Source organism: Schistocerca americana, chromosome 11 (genome assembly GCF_021461395.2).
Source record: "Schistocerca americana isolate TAMUIC-IGC-003095 chromosome 11, iqSchAmer2.1, whole genome shotgun sequence".
Lineage (NCBI taxonomy): Eukaryota > Metazoa > Arthropoda > Insecta > Orthoptera > Acrididae > Schistocerca > Schistocerca americana.
The window spans coordinates 42,720,438-42,747,269 of record NC_060129.1 but is presented as its reverse complement, the minus strand read 5'-3'; the positions used below and the strand labels follow the sequence as shown (position 1 = coordinate 42,747,269).

At 41.8% G+C, this 26,832-nt stretch overlaps 1 protein-coding gene across 2 annotated transcripts in view; it reads right to left on the bottom strand.

Annotated features, from left to right (window-relative positions):
• LOC124554161 (probable citrate synthase 2, mitochondrial) overlaps positions 1 to 26,832 on the bottom strand; it is a 236,619-nt gene that overhangs the window by 40,931 nt on the left and 168,856 nt on the right. For both annotated transcript variants that reach the window (XM_047128232.1, XM_047128231.1), the window contains exons 3-5: positions 15,612 to 15,809; positions 3,994 to 4,182; positions 1,774 to 1,973 (exon numbers count right to left, since the gene is read on the bottom strand). In XM_047128232.1, coding sequence (XP_046984188.1) covers positions 1,774 to 1,973; positions 3,994 to 4,182; positions 15,612 to 15,809 — 587 coding nt within the window. The remainder of the gene's footprint in view (positions 1 to 1,773; positions 1,974 to 3,993; positions 4,183 to 15,611; positions 15,810 to 26,832) is intronic.

Here is a 26,832-nt window from a genome sequence, read left to right as displayed (position 1 = left end):
TTACAGATACTTGGCCTGGAAGACATAGCAGATAACTGCAGAAATTACATCTGTGACATGGGAGGAAAAACTAATTAAGAAAATGTTGCCTTACACAGTTTCATTGATGAACTTGGTAAATGGTCAGTGAAAGCAGTAACACACCTGCATCTGAAGAAACTGCAACTACAACAAATTGCAGAAGTGAAAAGTTGCATACAGGCTGATGAACTATGCTTAAATCTTCACTGTGATTTTGCTGAGAACTGGTCTGTAACCCTTCCACAAGTAGTACTAGGATATCATTGGAGTAATGACCAGGTTTCAATTTTTACAGGAGTGACATATTTTCAAGACAAGGCCACAAGTGTTGCAGTTTTAAGTGATGACACAGGACAAAATTATGGATTGGCATTTTGCAGGGGGGGGGACCAGAAACTATAAAAAGTTTAGAACACTATAGTAAAAGAACTTTGACAGATATGTCCAAATGGAGGATTTCTTTGTAATCATAAAGGAATTATCTTTCAAATATAAAAAAAACAATGAAACATCCAGAACTGTTACAGAGATACAGTATTTTAAAAAATTTTCCAAAGTTCGCATCTTCAAAATGGTATGCGCAGTGTCATCTTTGGAGGGCTATATCTCTGAGCAGAATATTTTTTTTTTTTTTTTTTTTTTTTTTTTTTTTTTTTTTTTTTTGAGAAAACAGAAGAATAAATGTTCCTTTCTTAGACCTTCATTTTAACATATGCTAAATTCAGTAACATCCAAGACTATGAAGGTACAATTTTTTCCTAGCCTGCCTGAATTGATATCGAGTATGCCATACGATGTGTTACAGTTCAGGTTAAAATATATAAAAACAAATTTATCGCAATTGATATGTACTAACTCTCTATGTACAGTCAAAATTACTCTTCTTTTAGAAACATTTGAAATTACAAAATATCTGGCACACTTAAAATTCATATTATTAATTGGGCAATCTGACGATATTAATTAAATTTATTTCTGGATTCATTTATAAAATAGTGATATAATTTGGTGAAGATTCTTCTTGTGTAAAGAAAGTTTGTAAACTCTCTAATATTGTTAGTACCGCAGAATGAGTTAGTGGTGAGCATGTCTCTGATGTGGTCGGATGAGTTTAATTTTGGCAATACCAATGTAATTCTTGTTTTAAAAGCGGAGATTGTAAAGACATTGTGATATAGAAAAATGTGACAGAATAAAAATGTTAGAGAAACAGAAATTATGGAACAGGGCTGTTTCACAATTATGTCATTTGGAACATACAAAGTGAAAAATTTCGGCCTTAAGAATCAACCTCTAGACGTGTAACTGGAACCAATTGTGAGAAAAAAAGATATGTAAAAATGTTTATTTGTAAATCTCACTCCTCTCTAAGCTTATTGGAAGATTTAATTATGAAGCAAGTGACCACCAATAAATGTCCTGCAAGGTGCACCATCATTTTAAATGGTCAATTAGTTTGCGAGCGCTATTTTGCACTTATCTTCTATGCTGAAGTTGAATTTTTTTTTATTTTTTGACAGAAGTAAATAGATATATTGCTCTCAGAAAGGAATTCTATAAACCAATGGAGAAAAGTACATAAAATAAGCTAAAATCCTTTTATTCAAGTCAACACCATGCCAGAGATCCAAGCACTGACTACATCTTAATTTTTTGTCTATCAGGATCAACGAGTTTGAAAGAATTACGAGCCCTCACACTTAGTGAAATCAGCAGCCCCGTACTGACCTGCTGAACTAGTGCTCAGCTCACCTGTGGATTGTGAGGTACAGCCTCATGAGCTCGGTGAACTCCGGGTTGTCGTAGCCGAGCATCTGGCAGAAGTTTGCGCTCCAGTCCTTCTTGGGGTCTATAGCTCCGATGCCCTTCGACTCCTTGTAAGTGTTGCGGTAGATCATGGCAGCCACGACGGGCAGTTTCGCGATGAGATCCATTGCATCTTCGTATACGTACTGCGAGATACACACAAAAACGAGAATTACAAAAACTGCAAATACAAGAACTGCAAATACAAGAATTCAGAAAATGAGTAACAGTTTGGAAGCAACTACACATTACATGACATTCTTTGCTGCAACAACATTTTGCGCATTAAATATTCTTCCTATATGAAGTACTTTTGAAATTAGCTATTAGGTTTGTTGTTCATCAACTTTGGAATTCAGCTGTTATCTGTTCTATGATTATAAAATAGGTTCCTTTCTGTGCATTGCATTTCTCTTTACATGTAAAAGGAAAAAGATTCCTAAAACATATATTCTAAGGCTTAGGTACCTGCCTAGTGAAGCACTCTCTCAGAAATTGAATTAATGGAGAGGTGAGACTGCTCTCTATTGCTCGGAATGCTACTATAGTAGAAAAATAAAAAGCCTTACTCGACTTTTACACTGGTGAGATTAATAAGGATTATGCCCGTAAATTGAACAAAACATCAGGAAACGCAAATTCATCTATTTCTTTCTGTTTCTCATACATCATCTAGTGAACACACTTCTCTGTTCTACTGCTGCCAGATACTGGTACTGTCACAGAGTTGCGGGATGTAAACACTGAAAATTACCAACTGACAACTTTCATTCTTTCCTAATTTCCTAATTTCCTTTCTGAAATGTGGTTTCACAAACTTATTTTTCTCTGAAAGAAAATGCTTTTCGAACAGGTCAATGCTTATCAATCACAAGTAGATTCCATTAAACTAAAACTGATGTTAACACACTACAAAGATGGAAGAAAAATACAAGTTAGAAACATGTTTGTCCATTTAGCACGAAACTTTTATACATGAAGCCTGCTGTTTAGAGAAATAAAATACTTTCATCAAATAATGCAATACAAAGCAATCAAGTACCTTAGCAACCAAAAAACTTGCATTTTATTTTGAAAATTTAGAAAATTAAAAAAATTTTGTCACTTTCCTTACGCATTTTAAATAAGAACATGCACACAACTAATTTCAAGAATTTAACCGCTAATCTTCAGATGCTCTCCATTATTTGTATTTGTGCTTATAAGGAGCTTGGGCTGACATATTACACTGTGGGAGAGAACCAATGAACAGTCTCTATGAGTTACAGATATCACAAATGTGTGGCAAACCATTTTATGTCTGAACTCACAACAAATGTAACTCATTTGCACATTTTCTTCAAAATTTATTAGAGAATTGTGTATCAAGCAAGTGTACAGTTTAGAAAACTATCTTATCTATGTACTCTTTCACAAAGATTCTAGGCCCATTATCTTACATCGTCATTTTTACCTGCATAATTTCCCTGTAAGGCACATTTGTTCTCTTAACACATTTGCGTTTTCAGTGGGCTTTTAGCAGAAAAGCATCTCACGAGTTCCACGAATTTGGAGAGTAATGATTACCACTTTAAATTAGTTTTGTATCGTTAACCAACAGTAAAGCAAAATTAATCTGTTTTAATTACACTAATACCTAATACTGTATTCCTGTGACGGATCTCTCTGCAAGTCTCTATTGTGCTAAGAGACTCATAGCTCTTTATACATCTTCTGCAAGTCTCTCGAATGTCTTACTACTGTGGATATTAGCTCAAGCTATCCAATCAACTTTTACAATTTCTCAAATCTATGAACACAACTAGGAGATCTAACATTCCAGGCTCCTAGAGTTCTGAATGAATTACTCTTATTTCCAGAGTATGTTATCCTTGTGGATGACTTCACTGAACTGTACAGCAATGGTTTGCAATCTCTCTTGTTCGTGGCACACCACACAATATACCGAGGAGTTTCCACAGCACACTGACATATGAGCTATATTTAAGCCATTGTTTAAACACTGGAACTGCATTACTGAGAAGATAATTTACCATTACATGTTGGAAATAATCTGTTTAAAAACAGTACAACTATGTAACAGAATAAGTGAAACTCAATAATTTATGAAATTGGCAAAAGGGTGAAGCAGAAGAACAGTAGACTATAGCCCGGTTTGCAACTCACCTCCCAGTACTTGGCCTTGGGGACACCCTCGCTGTATGCCTTGAGGAACTTGCTCTCCGTGTTGAGGGCGGTGATGGCACTGCTGAACTGTGACATGGGGTGCAGGTTGGTGGGGAAGTTGTTCAGCATCGTCACCACGTGTGAAGGCAGGCCAGCCCGGTTAGCCCACTCCTTCGACAGGTACTTCACCTGTAATTGCCGCAACAGTCTTTATTTTCTATTCGGAGCCAACTGAAAACAAAACAGTTTCATTGTGAACGTACGTTAGAAGGAACTGATCTCGAAATTGTAGACCGAGGACTTTGAGGAATAATTAGAGAAAAAAAATTCTAACAGCCAACTGCATATGAAAAACAGTACAATATATATGGTCCATTATTATTCAGACTTCAGAAACGAAACAACAGCAAGAACTCTAACAAACTCTTGCATATGTTTAGCAGTGTAGGGAATTGTGTGCACCGCATGATAAAAAATAGATTCTAAAAACCATTTTTAGTTTCACGCATTTGCTTTCACATTCCCCCTACGAAAAAATTTGTAATTGACACCTCTACACCTCCTGCCCATGATCTTAGAGTTTTTATCCTGACAGTCATTCTCTCTCAGATTGTGGGATTTATTCCTACTTCACAGGAAGCTCCTTTCTGAGAAGTTCATTGCTTGTACCTCAGCAATTTATTTTGTAAAACAGTCATTTCATCCTAAAAGGATTCGAAATCAAGCATTTTATGCAGCACTACACGAAAATGAAAAAAGAAAAGCATTCTACTCCACAAATGCTTAATTGTTTGTGGCCTGGACTTTAGAACTGCCCGGTATCGACTCAAGTGCGTTTAAAATGCAAGGGAAATGCCACTTTGACCGATTTTGTCAGTTCCGAATGACCACTTCTAGGTTTACAAGCTATGTCTTTTTATTCATACCACCATCTCTGAAAGTGGTTTACCCTACAACTAGCAACAACAGTACTGGTACACGCATTACAATATCGGGTGTCGGACCCAATTTCATTTGTAACTTTCAGCCCAGTCACTTCCAAATCATAATCCCTCACCTCAAATTGATACATTTACTCTTCATCATTCCAGCAAGCATTTAACATCACAGGATCACCCCATAAAAGCACAACTTCTGCATCGGGAAGCAATTAGATGGCCAAAGTGACACCGAAAGTGCACCGAAAACAAGTAGCCAAAAGACTGAGGCCATTGTAGGGTGCGAGAGGATGGTGCCACATTTGAAACTGCCACTGTCACCTCCCTAAAAGTGTCAAGCACCTGCTTTGGCTGGATATCCAAAGCCCATCCCCATGTTCTATTAAGTGAGTACCCCTGCTCTCTGTTAAATTTTTTGCAGTTTATTCTAATCTTAGCTGCTGTGTCTATAATGGAATCCCAATGACAATCCACGAGTCAAGACTAATCTTTTCAAATTTTATTTTACATCCATCTTCCAGGTAATGCTCAGCTATGAGCAACTTCTCAACCTCACTTTTTATACAATAGCACTTGCACTGAGAACAGTGGCTTGCTACAGTGGGAATAGGTTGACCATTATAGGTGCTGCTACAATTGCAGCACACACCATACACAAGGGGCACAACATCTCTTACTTCCAGGGCAGGCTGGAATACTTGTCCCAGTCCATGCCTCTGCAGCTCATTATTCAAACACTTTATGGGAACGTAGCTGGGTGATGTAGATAAATGCCTATATTTCAGAAGGATCACACCCTGCCATTCAAGGCAAAACTGCCAGGGCAGGGAAGGGGAAGGTGTGCTACTACACAAATATCAGCAATTATCGATGCCATTTGGCTGCATTCCCGAAACGTCTTTGCACGATGCTTACACAAGAAGGGACTCTGGTGTCTCATTACTGCTCACTGCCCCATAGTACGGCAGAAATATAGCCACCTCTCTCTTTCATAGATTCACAAGGTGTCCTTTGTCTGTGGTATCTGGAAGTGTTCAGTATATCCCCCTAACTGTAACCACTCTCTCAACACACTTATCATACTGCCATTCAAACTCTAGGTGGTCATCGTCAGAATGACTCTTTGATTCTGAATACTTTAGAACAAAGAGTAATTACTTTGGTACATCTACATCTACATCTACATTGATACTCCGCAAGCCACCCAACGGTGTGTGGCGGAGGGCACTTTACGTGCCACTGTCATTACCTCCCTTTCCTGTTCCAGTCGCGTATGGTTCGCGGGAAGAACGACTGCCTGAAAGCCTCCGTGCGCGCTCTAATCTCTCTAATTTTACATTCGTGATCTCCTCGGGAAGTATAAGTAGGGGGAAGCAATATATTCGATACCTCATCCAGAAACGCACCCTCTCGAAACCTGGCGAGCAAGCTACACCGCGATGCAGAGTGCCTCTCTTGCAGAGTCTGCCACTTGAGTTTATTAAGCATCTCCGTAACGCTATCACGGTTACCAAATAACCCGGTGACGAAACGCGCCGCTCTTCTTTGGATCTTCTCTATCTCCTCCGTCAACCCGACCTGGTACGGATCCCACACTGATGAGCAATACTCAAGTATAGGTCGAACGAGTGTTTTGTAAGCCACCTCCTTTGTTGATGGACTACATTTTCTAAGCACTCTCCCAATGAATCTCAACCTGGTACCCGCCTTACCAACAATTAACTTCATATGATCATTCCACTTCAAATCGTTCCGTACGCATACTCCCAGATATTTTACAGAAGTAACTGCTACCAGTGTTTGTTCCGCTATCATATAATCATACAATAAAGGATCCTTCTTTCTATGTATTCGCAATACATTACATTTGTCTATGTTAAGGGTCAGTTGCCACTCCCTGCACCAAGTGCCTATCCGCTGCAGATCTTCCTGTATTTCGCTACAATTTTCTAATGCAGCAACTTCTCTGTATACTACAGCATCATCCGCGAAAAGCCGCATGGAACTTCCGACACTATCTACTAGGTCATTTATATATATTGTGAAAAGCAATGGTCCCATAACACTCCCCTGTGGCACGCCAGAGGTTACTTTAACGTCTGTAGACGTCTCTCCGTTGATAACAACATGCTGTGTTCTGTTTGCTAAAAACTCTTCAATCCAGCCACACAGCTGGTCTGATATTCCGTAGGCTCTTACTTTGTTTATCAGGCGACAGTGCGGAACTGTATCGAACGCCTTCCGGAAGTCAAGAAAAATAGCATCTACCTGGGAGCCTGTATCTAATATTTTCTGGGTGTCATGAACAAATAAGGCGAGTTGGGTCTCTCACGATCGCTGTTTCCGGAATCCATGTTGATTCCTACATAGTAGATTCTGGGTTTCCAGAAATGACATGATACGCGAGCAAAAAACATGTTCTAAAATTCTACAAGAGATCGACGTAAGAGATATTGGTCTATAGTTTTGCGCATCTGCTCGACGACCCTTCTTGAAGACTGGGACTATCTGTGCTCTTTTCCAATCATTTGGAACCCTCCGTTCCTCTAGAGACTTGCGGTACACGGCTGTTAGAAGGGGGGCAAGTTCTTTCGCGTACTCTGTGTAGAATCGAATTGGTATCCCGTCAGGTCCAGTGGACTTTCCTCTATTGAGTGATTCCAGTTGCTTTTCTATTCCTTGGACACTTATTTCGATGTCAGCCATTTTTTCGTTTGTGCGAGGATTTAGAGAAGGAACTGCAGTGCGGTCTTCCTCTGTGAAACAGCTTTGGAAAAAGGTGTTTAGTATTTCAGCTTTACGCGTGTCATCCTCTGTTTCAATGCCATCATCATCCCGTAGTGTCTGGATATGCTGTTTCGAGCCATTTACTGATTTAACGTAAGACCAGAACTTCCTAGGATTTTCTGTCAAGTCGGTACATAGAATTTTACTTTCGAATTCAATGAACGCTTCACGCATAGCCCTCCTTACGCTAACTTTGACATCGTTTAGCTTCTGTTTGTCTGAGAGGTTTTGGCTGCGTTTAAACTTGGAGTGGAGCTCTCTTTGCTTTCGCAGTAGTTTCCTAACTTTGTTGTTGTACCACGGTGGGTTTTTCCCGTCCCTCACAGTTTTACTCGGCACGTACCTGTCTAAAACGCATTTTACGATTGCCTTGAACTTTTTCCATAAACACTCAACATTGTCAGTGTCGGAACAGAAATTTTCGTTTTGATCTGTTAGGTAGTCTGAAATCTGCCTTCTATTACTCTTGCTAAACAGATAAACCTTCCTCCCTTTTTTTATATTCCTATTAACTTCCATATTCAGGGATGCTGCAACGGCCTTATGATCACTGATTCCCTGTTCTGTACATACAGAGTCGAAAAGTTCGGGTCTGTTTGTTATCAGTAGGTCCAATATGTTATCTCCACGAGTCGGTTCTCTGTTTAATTGCTCGAGGTAATTTTCGGATAGTGCACTCAGTATAATGTCACTCGATGCTCTGTCCCTACCACCCGTCCTAAACATCTGAGTGTCCCAGTCTATATCTGGTAAATTGAAATCTCCACCTAAGACTATAACATGCTGAGAAAATTTATGTGCAATGTATTCCAAATTTTCTCTCAGTTGTTCTGCCACTAATGCTGCTGAGTCGGGAGGTCGGTAAAAGGAGCCAATTATTAACCTAGTTCGGTTGTTTAGTGTAACCTCCACCCATAATAATTCACAGGAACTATCCACTTCTACTTCACTACAGGATAAACTACTACTAACAGCGATGAACACTCCACCACCGGTTGCATGCAATCTATCCTTTCTAAACACCGTCTGTACCTTTGTAAAAATTTCGGCAGAATTTATCTCTGGCTTAAGCCAGCTTTCTGTACCTATAACGATTTCAGCTTCGGTGCTTTCTATCAGCGCTTGAAGTTCCGGTACTTTACCAACGCAGCTTCGACAGTTGACAATTACAATACCGATTGCTGCTTGGTCCCCGCATGTCCTGACTTTGCCCCGCACCCGTTGAGGCTGTTGCCCTTTCTGTACTTGCCCAAGGCCATCTAACCTAAAAAACCGCCCAGCCCACGCCACACAACCCCTGCTACCCGTGTAGCCGCTTGTTGCGTGTAGTGGACTCCTGACCTATCCAGCGGAACCCGAAACCCCACCACCCTATGGCGCAAGTCGAGGAATCTGCAGCCCACACGGTCGCAGAACCGTCTCAGCCTCTGATTCAGACCCTCCACTCGGCTCTGTACCAAAGGTCCGCAGTCAGTCCTGTCGACGATGCTGCAGATGGTGAGCTCTGCTTTCATCCCGCTAGCGAGACTGGCAGTCTTCACCAAATCAGATAGCCGCCGGAAGCCAGAGAGGATTTCCTCCGATCCATAGCGACACACATCATTGGTGCCGACATGAGCGACCACCTGCAGATGGGTGCACCCTGTACCCTTCATGGCATCCGGAAGGACCCTTTCCACATCTGGAATGACTCCCCCCGGTATGCACACGGAGTGCACATTGGTTTTCTTCCCCTCTCTTGCTGCCATTTCCCTAAGGGGCCCCATTACGCGCCTGACGTTGGAGCTCCCAACTACCAGTAAGCCCACCCTCTGCGACTGCCCGGATCTTGCAGACTGAGGGGCAACCTCTGGAACAGGACAAGCAGCCATGTCAGGCCGAAGATCAGTATCAGCCTGAGACAGAGCCTGAAACCGGTTCGTCAGACAAACTGGAGAGGCTTTCCGTTCAGCCCTCCGGAATGTCTTTCGCCCCCTGCCACACCTTGAAACGACCTCCCACTCTACCACAGGTGAGGGATCAGCCTCAATGCGGGCAGTATCCCGGGCAACCACAGTCTTAGTCCGATCAGGGGATGCGTGGGACGAGCTGGCCGTCCCCGACAAACCCCCATCCGGACCCCCACAGTGATGCCCATTGGCAACAGCCTCAAGCTGTGTGACCGAAGCCAACACTGCCTGAAGCTGGGAGCGAAGGGATGCCAACTCAGCCTGCATCCGAATACAGCAGTTGCAGTCCCTATCCATGCTAAAATCTGTTTTGCAAAGAACGTCTGAACTAATCTACAGAGAGCGCAAACAAATCGACAAAATTTAAACGGTTATTAAAATACAAGATTGCCTAGTAAATGCAGTAATGCTGCTACTTGCGCACTGCTGACACTGCTCAGCGGCGGAAGGAGACTAAGCGAAATTACACTATTCAGGTACTAAAACACGATGCTACACTCTCAAATACTATAATACGCCCGAAATTTATGAATTAAACAATGCAAGAACCAAAAACACGCAAAGAAATTAAGAATTAAACTATGTAACAAACGAGTGAGCTAGGAGTAATACAACTTGCTGCTCAGCTGCTTATCCAACGGCGGCAGGGAGCACACTGACTGCGACCAACCGACACTGGCCGTTCAAAACAAAACAGTAGACAAACGACTACGCGAATTTACACTATTCAGGTACTAAAACGCGATGCTACAACTCTCAAATACTATAATACGCCCGAAATTTATGAATTAAACAATGCAAGTACCAAAAACACGCAAAGAAATTAAGAATTAAACTATGTAACAAACGAGTGAGCTTGGAGTATACGACTTGCTGCTCAGCTGCTTATCCAACGGCGGCAGGGAGCACAGCTTGGTAAAAACTGTGTGCTCAAATGCGTGTAGGTTTCCCGTACATTGCCTGATCAAATCAGTCTGTTGCCTTCAGATCAACTGATATATCCGAGAACAGTCTGCTGCAGGCATTTTAACTGAGGCTTTATCAGCAAAGTGTTGCAAATGTACCTTAGGGAGAAAGACTACCGCAACATCACAGAACTCAGAGCCTGTTCCTCACAATGCTCCACGAAGAACTTTGAACTGACGGAGATTGTCATTATCCCAGTGCTGTATGACCTGTCACGTCGCAATATTCACAGACAGAAGTACATTGGCTCCGTGACCTGTCTGGACAACATGGCATCCCAGATGGAAACTGTTGGTTTACGAGTACATTATCTAGTGGTACTGTTTCAAAGACGTCTTCTGTCATGTTTAAAACAAAAATGCCTACCGTTAATGGACTATTGTGTCATTGAGCCAGTAGACAATTAATTACACAAAAACAAGTCACTCGTGAATAAAAGGAGGACAAGATCCCTTTCCAAGAAAGTGGCTCTTAAACCAGGGTGAAACAGACATGTTTAGACCACACAGGAAATAGGTCACAGATGCTACAAACTGCGGGAAACACATCCCTATCAATCAAAAATATTCTATATGTGTCTAAATATTGCACTCTGGAATAGGGCTAATACTTCCACAGCTTTAAATTTTAGAATTTAAAATAAACATCAGAAGTACTACACAATCTTATGTATTTTACTTTCCTCTTAGTTCAAAGTTAATATCCCTTTAACCTAGTTGATAATGGAATCTGACTATTCTGTACAACTCTCACCCAGCATTCACCTGAAATTATTTAGGAACAAGATAGAACACCTGTCTCGCGTATTTTAAACACATTACTGGGGCAATGATTAAATAATTCAGGAAGTAAAGATACTAACTCACCAAATAGTTAAGTGGTCAATATGCACTTGAACATGAAACATTATTTTGCTAGCTTTCTGACAAATCTTCCTTCAGAGCATAGCCTATCTTGAATGCTGCTTCTCAAACTGACCCATCTGGATTATTACCCGCAGCGCCAGCTTCACTTTATTACATAGACAACATAAAATAATTTGTAGACTGAACCTGTTTGCACATTTTGGTGGCTATTGTGTACACCTGGGAAACAGGTTTTTGTCCCTCCTGGTGGCCCAATGAGCTGCTGTTTGCCTAATCCCCCTAAATAGGTAATGGTCCTAGCATTATGCTGGTGCTATGTCGAGTGACTGCCCCATGATGGTGTTTTGGAGGAACTGTGGTGAATCCCAGAAGGAAGCAGCATTTTACAGAAATAGCAATGGAGACTCATTAAAAAAAAAAAAAAAAAAAAAAAAAACCCCCTCACTCACTCCAAATCAGCAAGGTTCTCCCTCACTATTTACAACAATCTGCCAACACTTGCGTAACTTTTCAATTTCGCAACTGTAGAAATCACAGCTTTGAACAAGGCTTGACGAGTTCTTTGCCTCAGAGTGCATTTTTATCCAGAAAGGAAGTTCCTTTAAGGTCATTTCAACAGACAGTGGAGAAGGAGAATAGAGTGGTTGTGGAATGATTTCCCGACCCAATTCTTGTGCCGAGGTTTTTGTCAGTCTACCAGAATGCAGTCAGGTAATATTGTGGAGTAGCATCACTTTACACAGTCTGCCTAGTCGTCATTCTTGGACTGCGTCTGCAAGACACACCAGTTTTTGACAATAAATGTCAGCAGCGATCACTCCACTTCGGGGAAGCAATTGTTAGAACACTACACCGTCCCTGTTCCACCAGATGCATAACATTATCTTTTGTGGTTGTGCAGAGTTGCAGCTTCGTTTGGGCTCAACCATTTCTTGCTTTTCCTTATGTTAGCATAAAGATACCATTTCTCGTCACTAGTAATGATGCAGGACAGGAATCTGTGTTTTCCACGAATCAGTTGATGATTGGCTTGAGTAAGCAGTACCTATACATCCGATTTCTGAACCTTCCCCAATTCATGTGAATATCGCACCATGGTGGAATGATCACAGTTCATCACTTTTGCCAGTCCTTGAGTACACTGAGGTGGGTAATTGTTGATTAATACATTCAAATGCTCTTCATCAAACCCTGAAGGTCTTCCTGAATGTACAGACACAGTAACGTCATGTCATCCTTAAAATGATAAAAGGATTTTCTTGCTGTGCTCTGTCTATGGCATTATCACAAATGACTGCAAATGTTTCTGATTGCTTCCAATGCTGTGACCCCTTTACCGAACTCTGACAGAATTATGTCGGAAGTATGTCAGAAGTATTCCAATTTCTCCACTTAGCACCCCATTTTCTAGACTCCACAGCTTCACTTGCTATATCAAAATGACAAAATGCCAATATGTCAACTCAAGTAGCAGTAGTGGTTTATAAATAAAAAATGACAATCGGTAAGTAAACTCAGTGCATCTGGGAAACCAACATGCAAAGCAAAAACTATAAATTTATACATCAACGTAACACACAATGCTCCTGTTTGGCTAGATGGCAGGATCCATCATGGGACTGATGTGGTAAGTTACGGTTACTGTTGTGTGGAGATTGTGTTTTGAAGTAATTATCACTTTGGAAGTCTGCAGTTAGTGATCCTTCACATTCACCGAGATTATTCTTCCAGTGCAGAAAGAGAACAAAGCATTCAAAAATGGATTCCTGTGCACGTGTGTGGAAGTCTGCTTGGAAATTTTAGCCAAGTGTGGACTTGTTTGGTAAAGAGTCCACAGAGGACGGTGTGTAGCTATTAGCTAGCTGGAGCTGGGATTGTATTGGATAAAAGTGATGGACTTGAGTAGGGTTAATTCATTCCCATTAATTTTTATTTCTAAGCTATTTTGAGGATGATGTATTTGTGCAACTCTCTCCATACTAATTATAAACTATATTGTCACTTTGATGTAGAGATTATTGATAAGACTTGTTAGTGTGGTGTAATGAACTGTTAATAGTGAAGGTATCCCAGTCCAGTAGTCAGATCTCTATCTTTTCCAAAAGTAGTTCTACATCTACATTTATACTCTGCAATCCACCCAACAGTGTGAGGCAGAGGGCACCTTACATGCCACTGTCATTACCTGCCTTTCCTGTTCCACTCTCGTATGGTTCGCGGAAAGAACAACTGTCGGAAAGCCCCCGTGCACGCTCTAATCTCTCTAATTTTACATTCGTGATCTCCTCGGGAAGTATTAGTAGGGGGAAGCAATATATTCGATATCTCATCCAGAAACGCACCCTCTCGAAACCTGGACAGCAAACTTCACCGCAATGCAGAGTGCCTCTCTTGCAGAGTCTGCCACCTGAGTTTGCTGAACATCTCCATAACACTATCACGCTTACCAAATAACCCTGTGACGAAACGTGCCGCTCTTCTTTGGATCTTCTCTATCTCCTCTGGCAACCGGACCTGGTACGGATCCCACACTGACGAGCAATAGTCAAGTATAGGTCGAACCAGTGTTTTGTAAGCCACCTCCTTCGTTGATGGGCTACATTTTCTAAGGACTCTCCCAATAAATCTCAACCTGGTACCCGCCTTACCAACAATTAATTTTATAAGATCATTCCACTTCAAATCGTTCCGCACGCATACTCCCAGATATTTTACAGAAGTAACTGCTACCAGTGTGTTCCGCTATCATATAATTGTACAATAAAGGATGCTTCTTTCTATCTATTCGCAATACATTACATTTGTCTATGTTAAGGGTCAGTTGCCACTCCCTGCCCAAAGTGCCTATCCGCTGCAGATCTTCCTGCATTTCGCTGCTGTTTCCTAATGCTGCAACTTCTCTGTATACTACAGCATCATCCGCGAAAAGCTGCATGGAACTTCCGACACTATCTACCAGGTTATTTATATATATTGTGAATAGCAATGGTCCCATAACACTCCCCTGTGGCACGCCAGAGGTTACTTTAATGTCTGTAGATGTCTCTCCGTTGAGAAAAAACATGCTGTGTTCTGTTTGCTAAAAACTCTTCAATCCAGCCACACAGCTGGTCTGATATTTTTAGGCTCTTACTTTATCAGGCGACAGTGCGGAACTGTATCTAACGCCTTCCGCAAGTCAAGGAAAATGGCATCTACCTGGGAGCCTGTATCTAATATTTTTTGGGTCCCATGAACATATAAAGCAAGTTGGGTCTCACACGATCGCTGTTTCCGTAATCCATGTTGATTCCTATAGAGTAGATTCTGGGTTTCCAGAAATGACATGATATGCAAGAAAAAAAAAACGTTCTAAAATTCTACAACAGATCGATGTCAGAGATAAAGGCCTATAGTTTTGAGCATCTGCTCAACAACCCTTCTTTAAAACTGGGACTACCTGTGCTCTTTTCTAATCATTTGGAATCTTTCGTTCCTCTAGAGACTTGGGGTACATGGCTGTTAGGAGGGGCAAGTTCTTTTGTGTACTATGTGTAGAATCGAATCGGTATCCCGTCAGGTCCAGTGGACTTTACTGTCGAGTGATTTCAGTTCGTGCGAGGGTTTAGAGAAGGAACCGCAGTGTGTCTTCCTCTGTGAAACAGCTTTGGAAAAAGGTGTTTAGGATTTCAGCTTTACTTAGCTAAGGACTTTCAATTATCTAGTTTGGAGCTGTGAGGAACATAACCCTGTCTTAGGGGTTAGAATGATACTGGTGACCCTTATTTAGATTCATTTGGAATGCATACCGGTGCAAAGAAGTAATTCTGATACACCAAATAAATGTTTCCAATTAAATGAGCAGAGCAGCACATGCCCTTCCCCAACCGTCGTCACCCAATTCCTCACCCCCTCCACAACTTCATCTCACAACCCTTCGCCCCTGTCAATCTGCTGTGCCCGCACGTACAGGTTTGCGTGTAATCTCCAGCTCTGAAGGACTCGTCAGAAAGCTAGCACATTCTCAGTACCTTAACACCTTCATTTATTTATAAACCAACAACAATACAACTCAACCTCACGGCGCAGCACCCGTCACTGCAACCCCTGCAGGACTGAGGATTGCAGCCTACCTGAGCCTCGTTGGGTATGTCACCGGTGATGAGCAGCCAGAAAAGGCCCTCGGGGAGGGGTTCGTTGCCACCCGGAGCCTTCGGCAGTAGCTTCTGGCACTCCGGGATCGAGTAGCCGCGGAAGCGGATGCCTTCTTCCGGGTCCAGCACTGAAGTTTCACACACCAGACCCTTGATGCCACGCATACCACCATACATCTGAAACCAGAGGGATGAGGGTTGTGAATCACACGTGAACAAAAAATAATCAATTAATTGACAACACAAAACATGCAATGGCTTTTAAGTAAAATACGAAGTTTCACAGATCAAATCTGAAATTTATATTAAGTTAATTTTATTTACATAGTATGTATGTATGCATGCATGCATGCATGTTTTGTTACTGTGTGTGGCTAATTGCTGATAACTTACATCGTCTATATTACTGAACGGCTACATCAGTCACATAATCCCATTTGCAGGTTGTGTATGTATAATCTTATATAATATGTTTAACAGCAAGTCAAGTATTAAAGTTAGAAATTTGTGTTTACGTCTCCGGTAAGCATAGCTCACGGCGCACAAATTATTCAGACTATATTCATCCGAGCACTTATTGACTTTATACATAATAAAGAACATTTCTGAACTTTTTCTCGCATGGCGACTGAAGCAGTTTCACATACGTTGGTTTGATTCTTTAAAGAATCGGGGTGTGTGGGTTTACGGGTTGGATTATGGTGGATGCATGGTTGAAGCAGTTATGCAGAGATGAAGAGACTTTCACTAGATGTATTTGCATGGAGTGCTGTGTCAAACCAGACCTCGCAACATATAACGAAAATAGTTACGATAGTAAATAACTATGGTAGTAAGAAAGTTTTACTGCCATTCTAACAAGTTCTGACATCGCTTCCGTTAAATGGAAATACGCTACTACAAATGGAACACTGGATAGTGCGTCTAGCAAGCACTAACGAAGCTGGCGGGAGCTTTGAGCACTGAGAGAAGACACGTAACACAGCAGTAATTCACGCAGAGTGAAAAGGAGCCGACCTCTGATGAGGTAATTTGCATAACGCACGCACGCTTCTACGAGTACCAGCGACGATTATCGTCATTATGCGATTATCTACCGACGAGATGGCACACTTCGCGCTTGTGAGGCCCGATCGTCAACACCAGGAAAACAGCACGTAACTATTCTTTAAATCCAAGACTTAACTGATCTATGAATACCAATCGGAATACACAATTTTAAGAACTGATTCGCAGTAATTCCGCATAGAGCTGGCAATATATTTTATTGCGGCTGTAAGATCTACGTTGACGTTTTCAAGCACAGTGCAATGTTAAGCCTCGCAATACAAAAGCGTGCGTGTGTGTGTTTATGACCTCCTTTTGAAAATTTTGTAATCTAATTCTCTATATTTTGAGATAGTATTGTCTTTATGAATCTTTCTACTAGATTCCATATATGTTTTAAATTTTTCAGTTAAACTTAACACAAAATTTTAAGTCTCAGTAGTACGAGTGGATGTTACTTTGCTCTATGAAGGTCGTGTTCAGTAATTCCAGGTTTAGAGCCTGAGCAAAAGTCCACAACAATGAACGAAATTTCCATTTTTTGTGGTGGGAATGAAGTCAGTAATCTACAATACCGAAGGTGCATTGTAACTGCAAAATGTGTGCTAAAAGGTATTTTCAGGTTATGGATCCCGATTACACATCAGTAGTTCTTTTAAAAGGTATATTGTTAATAGACAAAAATCGTTAATTATTTCAGGGTGGACACAAAATATCCCCTCCCCCTTGGTATTGCGCGTTGTGGAAAATACCGTTGTATTGCTAGAGTTAAGGCTCTCTTTACAACGTGGTCTCGGCATGTTTGAACCAAGCTCCAAACAGTCCGAATCCAAATACGTACTGCAGTGTAGTATATCTGCCCTTCCACATGTGAGAACGGGCCAAATGGCAAATACAGCAGCAATCAGCACGCAACTATATCCAAATGGCAAATATACGCCGAGATGAATCGCAGCTGTCGGATTACAAAACAGCAGCAAAATTACAGGGATGTTTACAGAAGCAGCAGAAACGGCGGAAAATACTTTTGTCATAAAACAGTCCTCCACCGCAATGTCTGCACACACTGTGGATGTAGTTTTGATCCCTGACGACGGAACATTCAGCTCCTCGATTGCCTGGAAATGGTCGACACTATCGCCTTTCTTCCCTCTCAGCGTCTGTGCGGTCTTCGCGTACTGTTGCCACCATTGCACGACGACTGGACGATATTGTGCTTTGTCCATTTACCGCCAGAATGTGAGCAATGTCCCGCGTAGTTTCCAGTTGTCGCTCCATTTCAATCTCACCTTTACCGTTGCGTTGCAAAACTGGCTTTGCAGCAGTCTGAACATTTGCTCTCTTCTGACAATGCGCCACTGTTGGGCAATGATATTAGCAAGGAAACACGCGTCTTTTTGGAGTATCTAGGTGGATTATGATACCGTCCCCCTGCCAAATGCGGTACTTTCATTATTGGCGTAAACTTTTATCCACATGTAAAAAGAGCTGATATACAGTATTCAGTACATCGAGTGGAAATACTGTCCAGGCCGTGCGCGATAAGTATTACGCAATCCACAACGATACTTCAACTATTATCAGACAAACTATAAAGCACGTACACAGCCGACTTCCCTCTGCACTGCACGTCTCATGGCAGACGCAATGGAGGAAAATGTAGAACGCAGAATGAGGAGATAACGAAGTAGGCTTACATGTGCGGAAATTGCCACGTCGCCTTGCGTGGAAACTGGTTACTTGCGAAAGTGTACCTGAAAAGCAAGTTCTGGGAGAGCTGCACTTAAGTTCGTACCTAGCAATGCCGTCGTCATCTTACTCCAAGATCATTTGCATTTACAGTAATTGGTAATCTAGCTCGTCTGCACATCGCTGAGGAATGGAAAGAGGCGTACTATTCAAATTCTTCAATACAACAGCAAAAAGACGAATCTAAGACCGATTTGCTGCGAGGGTGCTGGAAAAGGATAGAGCATACAATTCCACAATACTACTAGAATATTTCTGGTCTGTATAAAGTAGACGTGATTGCAAACTTCTAATCCAGCAACAAGAATGTAATATACGTACAGCGGACTTAAATGACAATCTGTTAAACCAGGAAATGAAAAAATTAAGTACAGTTAGAAAAGCATTTGATGAAGTCGTCCGTGACAAAGTATTTTGAAATTAATTTTGAATTTGACGTGCTTCTGAACATCTAATGCAGTTTAACGTTAAGAGGTCTTAATTAAAATACGTACTGAATATATTACGCTCTTTCCTACTCCAGCCTCTGCTGAGAGAGAGAGAGAGAGAGAGAGAGAGAGAGAGAGGGGAGGGGGGGGGGGAGAGGGGGGAGAGAGAGAGAGAGAGAGAGAGAGAGAGAGAGAGAGAGAGAGAGAGAGAGAGAGCAAATTATTTCAGAGAGATTCAGCCCGTAAGTGGAATGAGATTTTCATTCTGCAGCGAAGTGTGCGCTGATATGAAACTTCCTGGCAGATTAGAGCACTTGCCTGCGAAAGGCGAAGATCCCGAGTTCGAGTCTGGATCCGGCACAGTTTTAATCTGCCAGGAAGTTTCAGCCCGTAAGTAACTTTTACGCGTATGAAACGTTACGTTCGATGGCACAACTGCTTTTAACGGTAAGTAACCCAGTGAGACTTTTTTGCAAACATTTAAGACACGAAATGCCAAATAAAGATTGTTATTTTGAACTGTTCTGCAATGTACCGCTCACGGAATCAACTGTTTGCTACGTAATGGAAATGTTTAAGTTCTCATTACAAGCGAAAAGGTAGCTAAATTTTATTTTTGTGCGACCAGTCGGCAAATAGACCTCAATTTCGACTTCGTTTGACGCATACGAGTGACTAGCATGGTAAGCTATATGCCTCTTCATCGCTGCCAACTATTGCAATTTACATCCACTACTACCTACTCTATTACCATTATTGAGAGAATAAAGCAAGGTGCAAATTAACCTTTAGATCCCGGCTCAATTATTAGAATAGAAAGTAAAATTGTTACCAGTTTTTTTATTAGTTTGATAATGTAAAATTCCGATGAAATAAGGAAAGAAACTAATCGAGAATTAAATGCGCAACAAAAAATATCTATTACATTGACTGTAACTGCGAGAACAAACTACAACGCCACTATCCGTTGCGGAAATAGAAAAACCATATCACGGGGATGCACCTGAACCTTCTGTACCATGCTGTGACTGACCAATGGCGTCATAACAAGCCCCAAAATGCAACAAAATCATCCCATAATGGCGCCTAATGATATTAACCGTTTCCATGCCGCCAAAATACAAACATCAAACACCCGAAATCTTGAAAGTAATGTTGAAGCTAACAAGCACAACAACCACGGGAAACTGTGGGTCTTGGGCGGTGGTAATGCAAAGTCTGAAAACTGCCTAGATCATAACAAAAAATACAAAACTAAAGTACGTGGATACAAACGGTGCAGTGGATGGTGGAAGAGAAATCAATATAAATATCCACGAATCACGGCGACTGACGCAATATGGTGTCGAAATCATCGCTTTGTAAGACATTTTGGAACGCCGATACCAGTACACAAAGCGAAAAATGGATAGCAGCATAAAAAGCGACGTCTATACCTGCAACCAAAGATAGCTACTATCAACGATATCTAAATGCAACAATGATGCTACAAATTAGCATCGGGGTTATACCACACAAACTCGTCTTCCATCACACAGACCAAGAATTTTATATTTGTAATGAAATGTACTTAATTCCCGGATTTGGTGAATTATTGTCAGGGTTTGCGCTTGTTACGACAACGTTTAATCTTTGATGAAGAACGTCACCACCTTTTCCACAAAACGGCTAAAAGCCGAATGGCCGTACTGTAGGTTCAAGTTGAACCGATCCGTGGACGAACAAAAGCTCCAGAATTGGACTTAATCGCGATTCCGAATATTACTAGTTGCTGTCGGAGGGTGTAGGTCTCCTAAAACAAGATACTCCGATATGCGTTCCGCAGTTGCCACACGCTGCTGTCAAAACCAGTCGTACGTTTTAAATGTTTGATTTCATAGTGAGTTTTCACAGAAGTAACACGCGGGCATCAAAAACAAACGAAAAGCGACTCTTTAACCACTCTGGATAACTAAATTAAATTTCGAGGATTTTAGGGCCGAGTTTCGAGCTCTATTAAAAAATCTGATACATTAGAGATGCAGTACTTAGTCGAGTGAAACTAGAACTGGCTCTTTGCTATTTGACATCTGGCGATTACCTGTCATACCTCCAATATTTATACTACACGTTCTCAAAACTACAATTTCAGTTTTCTTACTTATGATTTGGGTGCTACTTACAGTGCCCTGTAGACTCATTTGGTAGGTTTTGTTACACTTCCACCCCCATATCAGCTAACTAACACTAAAGGGGAATGTCACACTGCTATTAAACTGTCGTAAAGTTTGTTGCAGATTTTGTTCGAAGGAGGTCATAACTACAGGTTATGAATTATTTGATTGCAATTATTATATCGCCAATGGTATGTTACGTACCGAATTAAGCACAAAAGTCCAGTTCTATACCCTACAGCATTCTTAAGTTTTGTAAGGGTTTAGTAATCTATGGTTAAATATTACCGAATGTAATACCTAACTTATGATTACACTGAAGCTTTCGGAGCCGGAGGCCCACTCGTGTACCCTTGATGACTGCACGACACAAAGCCTTACGCCTCGCCTGGGCCTGTCAACACCGACATTGGACTGTTGATGACGGGAAACATGTTGCCTGGTCGGACGAGTCCCCGTTTCAAATTGTATCGAGCGAATGGACGTATACGGGTATGGAGACAAGCTCACGAATCCATGGACCCTGCATATCAGCAGCGGACGGACATGTAAGGGTATTGAGATAACCTCACGAATCCATAGACCCTGCCTGTCTGCATGTTCAAGCTGGTGGAGGCTTTGTAATGGTGTGTGCATTTGGAATGATGCGTGTAGATACGACGGACAGGTGACACGTACGTAAGCATCCTGTCTGATCACCTGCATCCATTCATGTCCATTGTTAATTCCGACGGACTTGGGCAATTCCAGCAGGACAATGCGACACCCCACACGTCCAGAATTGCTACAACGTGGCTGCAGGACCGCTTTTCTGAGTTCAAACACTTCCACTTGCCACCAACTACAGACAGTTAACTTATTGAGCAAATTTGGGATGCCTTGCAACGTGCTTTTCAGAAGATCTCCACCCCCTCTTACTCTTACGGATTTATGGACAGCCCTGCAGGACTCGTGGTGTCAGCACTACTTCAGACATTAGAGGAGTCCATGCCACGTCGTGTTGCGGCAGATATTAGGCAGCTGTACAAGTTTCTTTGGCTCCTCAGTGTATTCACTATGTAAATTTACGATTATGCGCACATATAGCTTTTACATCCAGAAGTCTCACTTCCTTCCCCTGTACAACAACAAACCGGACTACAAACTACGAACCTTGCGGTGATCCATAATGCGGTGTATCACTGAAACTGCGTAATTTCGTAATGAAGTACGGAAACAACCAAATACGCACATTAGCTTCGGAAGCGCCAAATCAAGATAGTGGCTACTCTATTTCGATGGCAGGCAATGACAGGTGCAAATGTGTGATACAGGAAGTTGCTACATGTATCTGTGAAAACTCTTAATTTCAATAACTTCATAATCATACACGTGGAGTTACGAGGTTTTCACTGCCTGTTTCTGATGTTAATCGCTAGCGGGGGAAGGGAAATGTCAAAGCTAAAGCGATTAAGTTTGGTGGCATGGTGAGGTCACGCGAGTGGAATTTGGGTGTTCCCCACACGACTTCGTAGACGCCACTGGAGTGGCACTTTTGTTGCTTTCGGAGACCCGGCTATAATCAGCTGACTCCACACAGTCACCTGTGCTGGGCCCCCGGGCTCACACCAACACTGCCTGCCTCAGCTACCGTGCGAGTACCACCGCCCCATTCAACTCCACGGCTTATCGTAGTGGGGCCCGTGTTTGCTCATCACGCGCACACCTGCCTCTGCACTGCGCAACCGTTGCCGTATCAGACGTGTAGTACTCGTTACGACAGTTCAAGGTGACTGACGCGCGCGCACGTGTAGCTCCAGGAAGCCCCGTCTCTGTCCTCGCTAGTCAAACGGACTTTTCCCACATTTATCAAGGTTGGAAGCATTGCAGCTTTCCTTCCTTGTTCTCTACGGTCGACGGGAAGGGACTGTTCGAAGGCTACACGCAAACAATAGGAATTCTACCGAGTCAATGGCGACAACGTCAGCAACACGAAAGCCACAAATCCGTCTTTCAGTCTTTTGTATCCAGACGGCATAGCACTGAAGAGTCATTCGCTCAACCTGACTTACAAGCTATAGAATTCAGTCAAGAGTTCTTACTACTAGTAAGAACTCTTGAATAAATTCGATCAATCTGGATCCTACACAATATCTGCATATAAATCCGAAGAAACGCGACGTAATCACACCACCATCCACAGTGTTACTATCCGGCAAACTGTACAACCACCACACCAGCTAGACTAATTCGGCGGTTAGTTTCAGCTTACTACACATATCCATCGCAGCCTGAGTGACCAGTCCTGGTTGTATGTAGCCGTCTGACGGCTTTTGAGAGTGTTTAGAAATTTACACCGTTGCCATAATATACTCAATACTGTAGTCTTACGACAAAAGTTTAACACAATAAGTATTTAAGTTACGATAGGTCCTGAGGCACCGAAACTCACAGCATAACCCAGACTAAATTGATCCAGTGTGTGAGAAAAAGAGCACATAGCGAAACCCGAACAAACTTACAGTTCCAAACCTTTCGCTGACACTCCACAAAATAATGAATAGTTTGTCACATACTATGTATATCTTTGTTTTTCCATGAAGTTTTACTTTATTAGTCTTTACTACTAACCCCATTCCCCAACTTATTTTACAGACAGTAACCACATATACTTGTGTACCTGTAAAATAATATGAATGTACGACGCGCAGTTCAGGACCTAGACACTCAACTTCGACACCATACCGGACACCACAGCATGATCGGCAAACACCCGCAGAATGCTGCCCACCTCATCCGCCACATCATTTACGTATATGGAGCACCAACAGTGGTCCTATCCCACATCCGTGGGGCACTCCTGACGATACCCTATGAAAACTCGCCATCGAGTACAACATACTAAATTCTGTTCTGTTACTTAACAGGGTTCGAGCCACTCACACAGCTATAAATGTATTCCATAAGGTCGTACCTTCGTTAGTAACATTCAATGGGGGCACCGTGTCAAATGCCTTCCGGAAATCCAAAAATATGGAATTTGCCTGTTTCTCCATCCATAGTTCGCAGTACATATTATAAGAAATATTTCTTGGTCGCAACTGAATTTAACTACTACTACTACTCCATGAGCATCAATTCTGTACGGCATTTTACTTAGTCCTGCGATGAGGTATCGGAGCAACGGGATCATGTATGCTTTTTCGTGAAACTTTTTTGCTTTACTGTCATTCCAGTAGTGAAACAGTGAACATACATGCCACATCCATTAGACACAAAATTATTTTCTGTCTACATTTGATTATACTTTTGCTATTCGAGAGTGGAACGGAAGAGTAATAGCTTTAAGGTGGTTCGATGAACCCTCTCCCAGTCATTTAGTTGTGAAATGCAGAGTAATCCTGTAGATATAGACGCATCCAGCTTATGTGCACACTGAATAATTTCTTTATTTCCTGGGAACATGGTACAAGTTGTCCTGTTTTAGACACGTGCTAAATGTATGTACTGACTGCAGAACCTTAGAACAATCGCTCTTTGAAATAATATAGGAAACAGATTGCTCTATCTTTAAATTCGAAGATACCCTGCTTTAATATCAACAATTAGTAAATCTGATCTTCAGAATGTGGTGACACTTGAGATGGGACAAACACTAACCCTGTCATCGACTAGATTTTTGACAATTTTCTGCTGCACAAGTAACCAGAAACCGTAAGTTGTTCATTTTGCTGATGCTTATGATGATTTAGGTTTATGTTCTACTGATATTTATTCTGGTGCTGTTGCATGTCATTAACTGTACTGTCAATTGGACCCTTCTTGAAAATCTTCACATGTAAAGGACAATCCATATGAACTTTCGAAAGCCTTTCCAGCATTGCTTTGCAACTTGGAGTTCATTAGAACAAGGGTATCATCGTCACAGCTTAACTCGTTCACGTCCGAGGAATCAGCAAAGCAGCAATTGCAGAATCAGAGGCGCAGAAATTGTACAATTAATTTCATTTTCTTTTTCGATTAATATTTTCTAAGGAATGACAAAACTTCACAGGATCCTATAAAATCAACTAGCTGCCAGACATTATGGATATTCAAACGAATATAGATATCAACACTCCTATGTATTACGCTCAAATTAGGCCCAAAACGTACAAATGTTCATGTGCTAATGTTTCAGTTTACGTTAATCTTCACATATAATACCAGCTTATGAGATATTTATACAGGATAATCTGCTTGAAGTACATTTATGCCATGGAAACAAAAGCGAACATATGACAAGGGAGACAAACATTCGAATAGGCACTTCCTGGTGGCCATCTGAACCAGTAATGCTTCGTGGAACTATATAGTTCGAGTCACGAGTTGTCTAGTTTAGGCTTATTCTGCGCACCTACGTCACGCTTTCTCTGACAGCCAAAGAGCGTTCAGGAGTGTTCCTGAGCACTCTGCTCTGAATGCCGTACTTAAGAGTGATCATTAGCCCTGATCGAAGCGAACTGTTTAATCTTTATTCCATTCGTTGCCAGTTACCATAGCTGATGATGGAAAGTGATAGATTCCGCATAAGCAAGGAACGGGTATAATTTGCAGGATACACGCTTTCCTCATGCGGAAAGCAATAGCTGAATTGTCAGCAATGCAATACTCGTCCGTGCTTCGCTCTGCGCCCACCACCATTGTCCGTGGATCTGACTATAAAAGGCGTCGCACATTTCAACACCCCCCCCCCCCCGCCCCCACCCACCCACGATGTGCAAATGTACAGCGCTGGCCTGAACTTCCTAGTGTCGTCGTCGTCGTCGTCGTCGTCGTCGTCTTCAGTCCTGAGACTGGTTTGATTCAGCTCTCCATGCTACTCTATCCTGTGCAAGCTGCTTCATCTCCCAGTACCTACTGCAACCTACATCCTTCTGAATCTGCTTAGTGTATTTATCTCTTGGTCTTCCTCCACGATTTTTAGCCTCCTCGCTGCCCTCCAATACTAAATTGGTGATCCCTTGATGCTTCAGAATATGTCCTATCAACCGATCCGTTCTTCTAGTCAAATTGTGCCACAAAATTCTCTTCTCCCCAACTCTATTCAATACTTCCTGATTAGTTATGTGATCTACCCAACTTATCTTCAGCATTCTTCTGTAGCACCACATTTCGAAAGCTTCTATTCTCTTCTTGTCTAAACTATTTATCGTCCACGTTTCACTTCCATACATGGCTACACCCCATACATATACTTTCAGAAACGACTTCCGGACACTTAAATCTATACACGACGTTAACAAATTTCTCTTCTTCCGAAACGCTTTCCTTGCCATTGCCAGTCTACATTTTATATCCTCTCTACTTCGACCATCATCAGTTATTTTGCTCCCCAAATAGCAAAACTCCTTTACTATTTGAAGTGCCTCATTTCCTAATCTAATTCCCTCAGCATCACTTGATTTAATTCTACTACATTCCATTATCCTCGTTTTGCTTTTGTTGATGTTCATCTTATACCCTCCTTTCAAGACACTGTCCATTCTGTTCAACTGCTCTTCCGAGTCCTTTGCTGTCTCTGACAGAATTACAATGTCATCGGCGAACCTCAAAGTTTTTATTTCTTCTGCATGGATTTTAACACCTACTCCGAATTTTTCTTTTGTTTCCTTTACTGCTTGCTCAATATACAGATTGAACAACATCGGGGAGAGGCTACAACCCTGTCTTACTCCCTTCCCAACCACTGCTTCCCTTTCATGTCCCTCGACTCTTATAACTGCCATCTGGTTTCTGTACAAATTGTAAATGTCTTTTCGCTCCCTGTATTTTACCCCTGCCACCTTCAGAATTCTAAAGAGA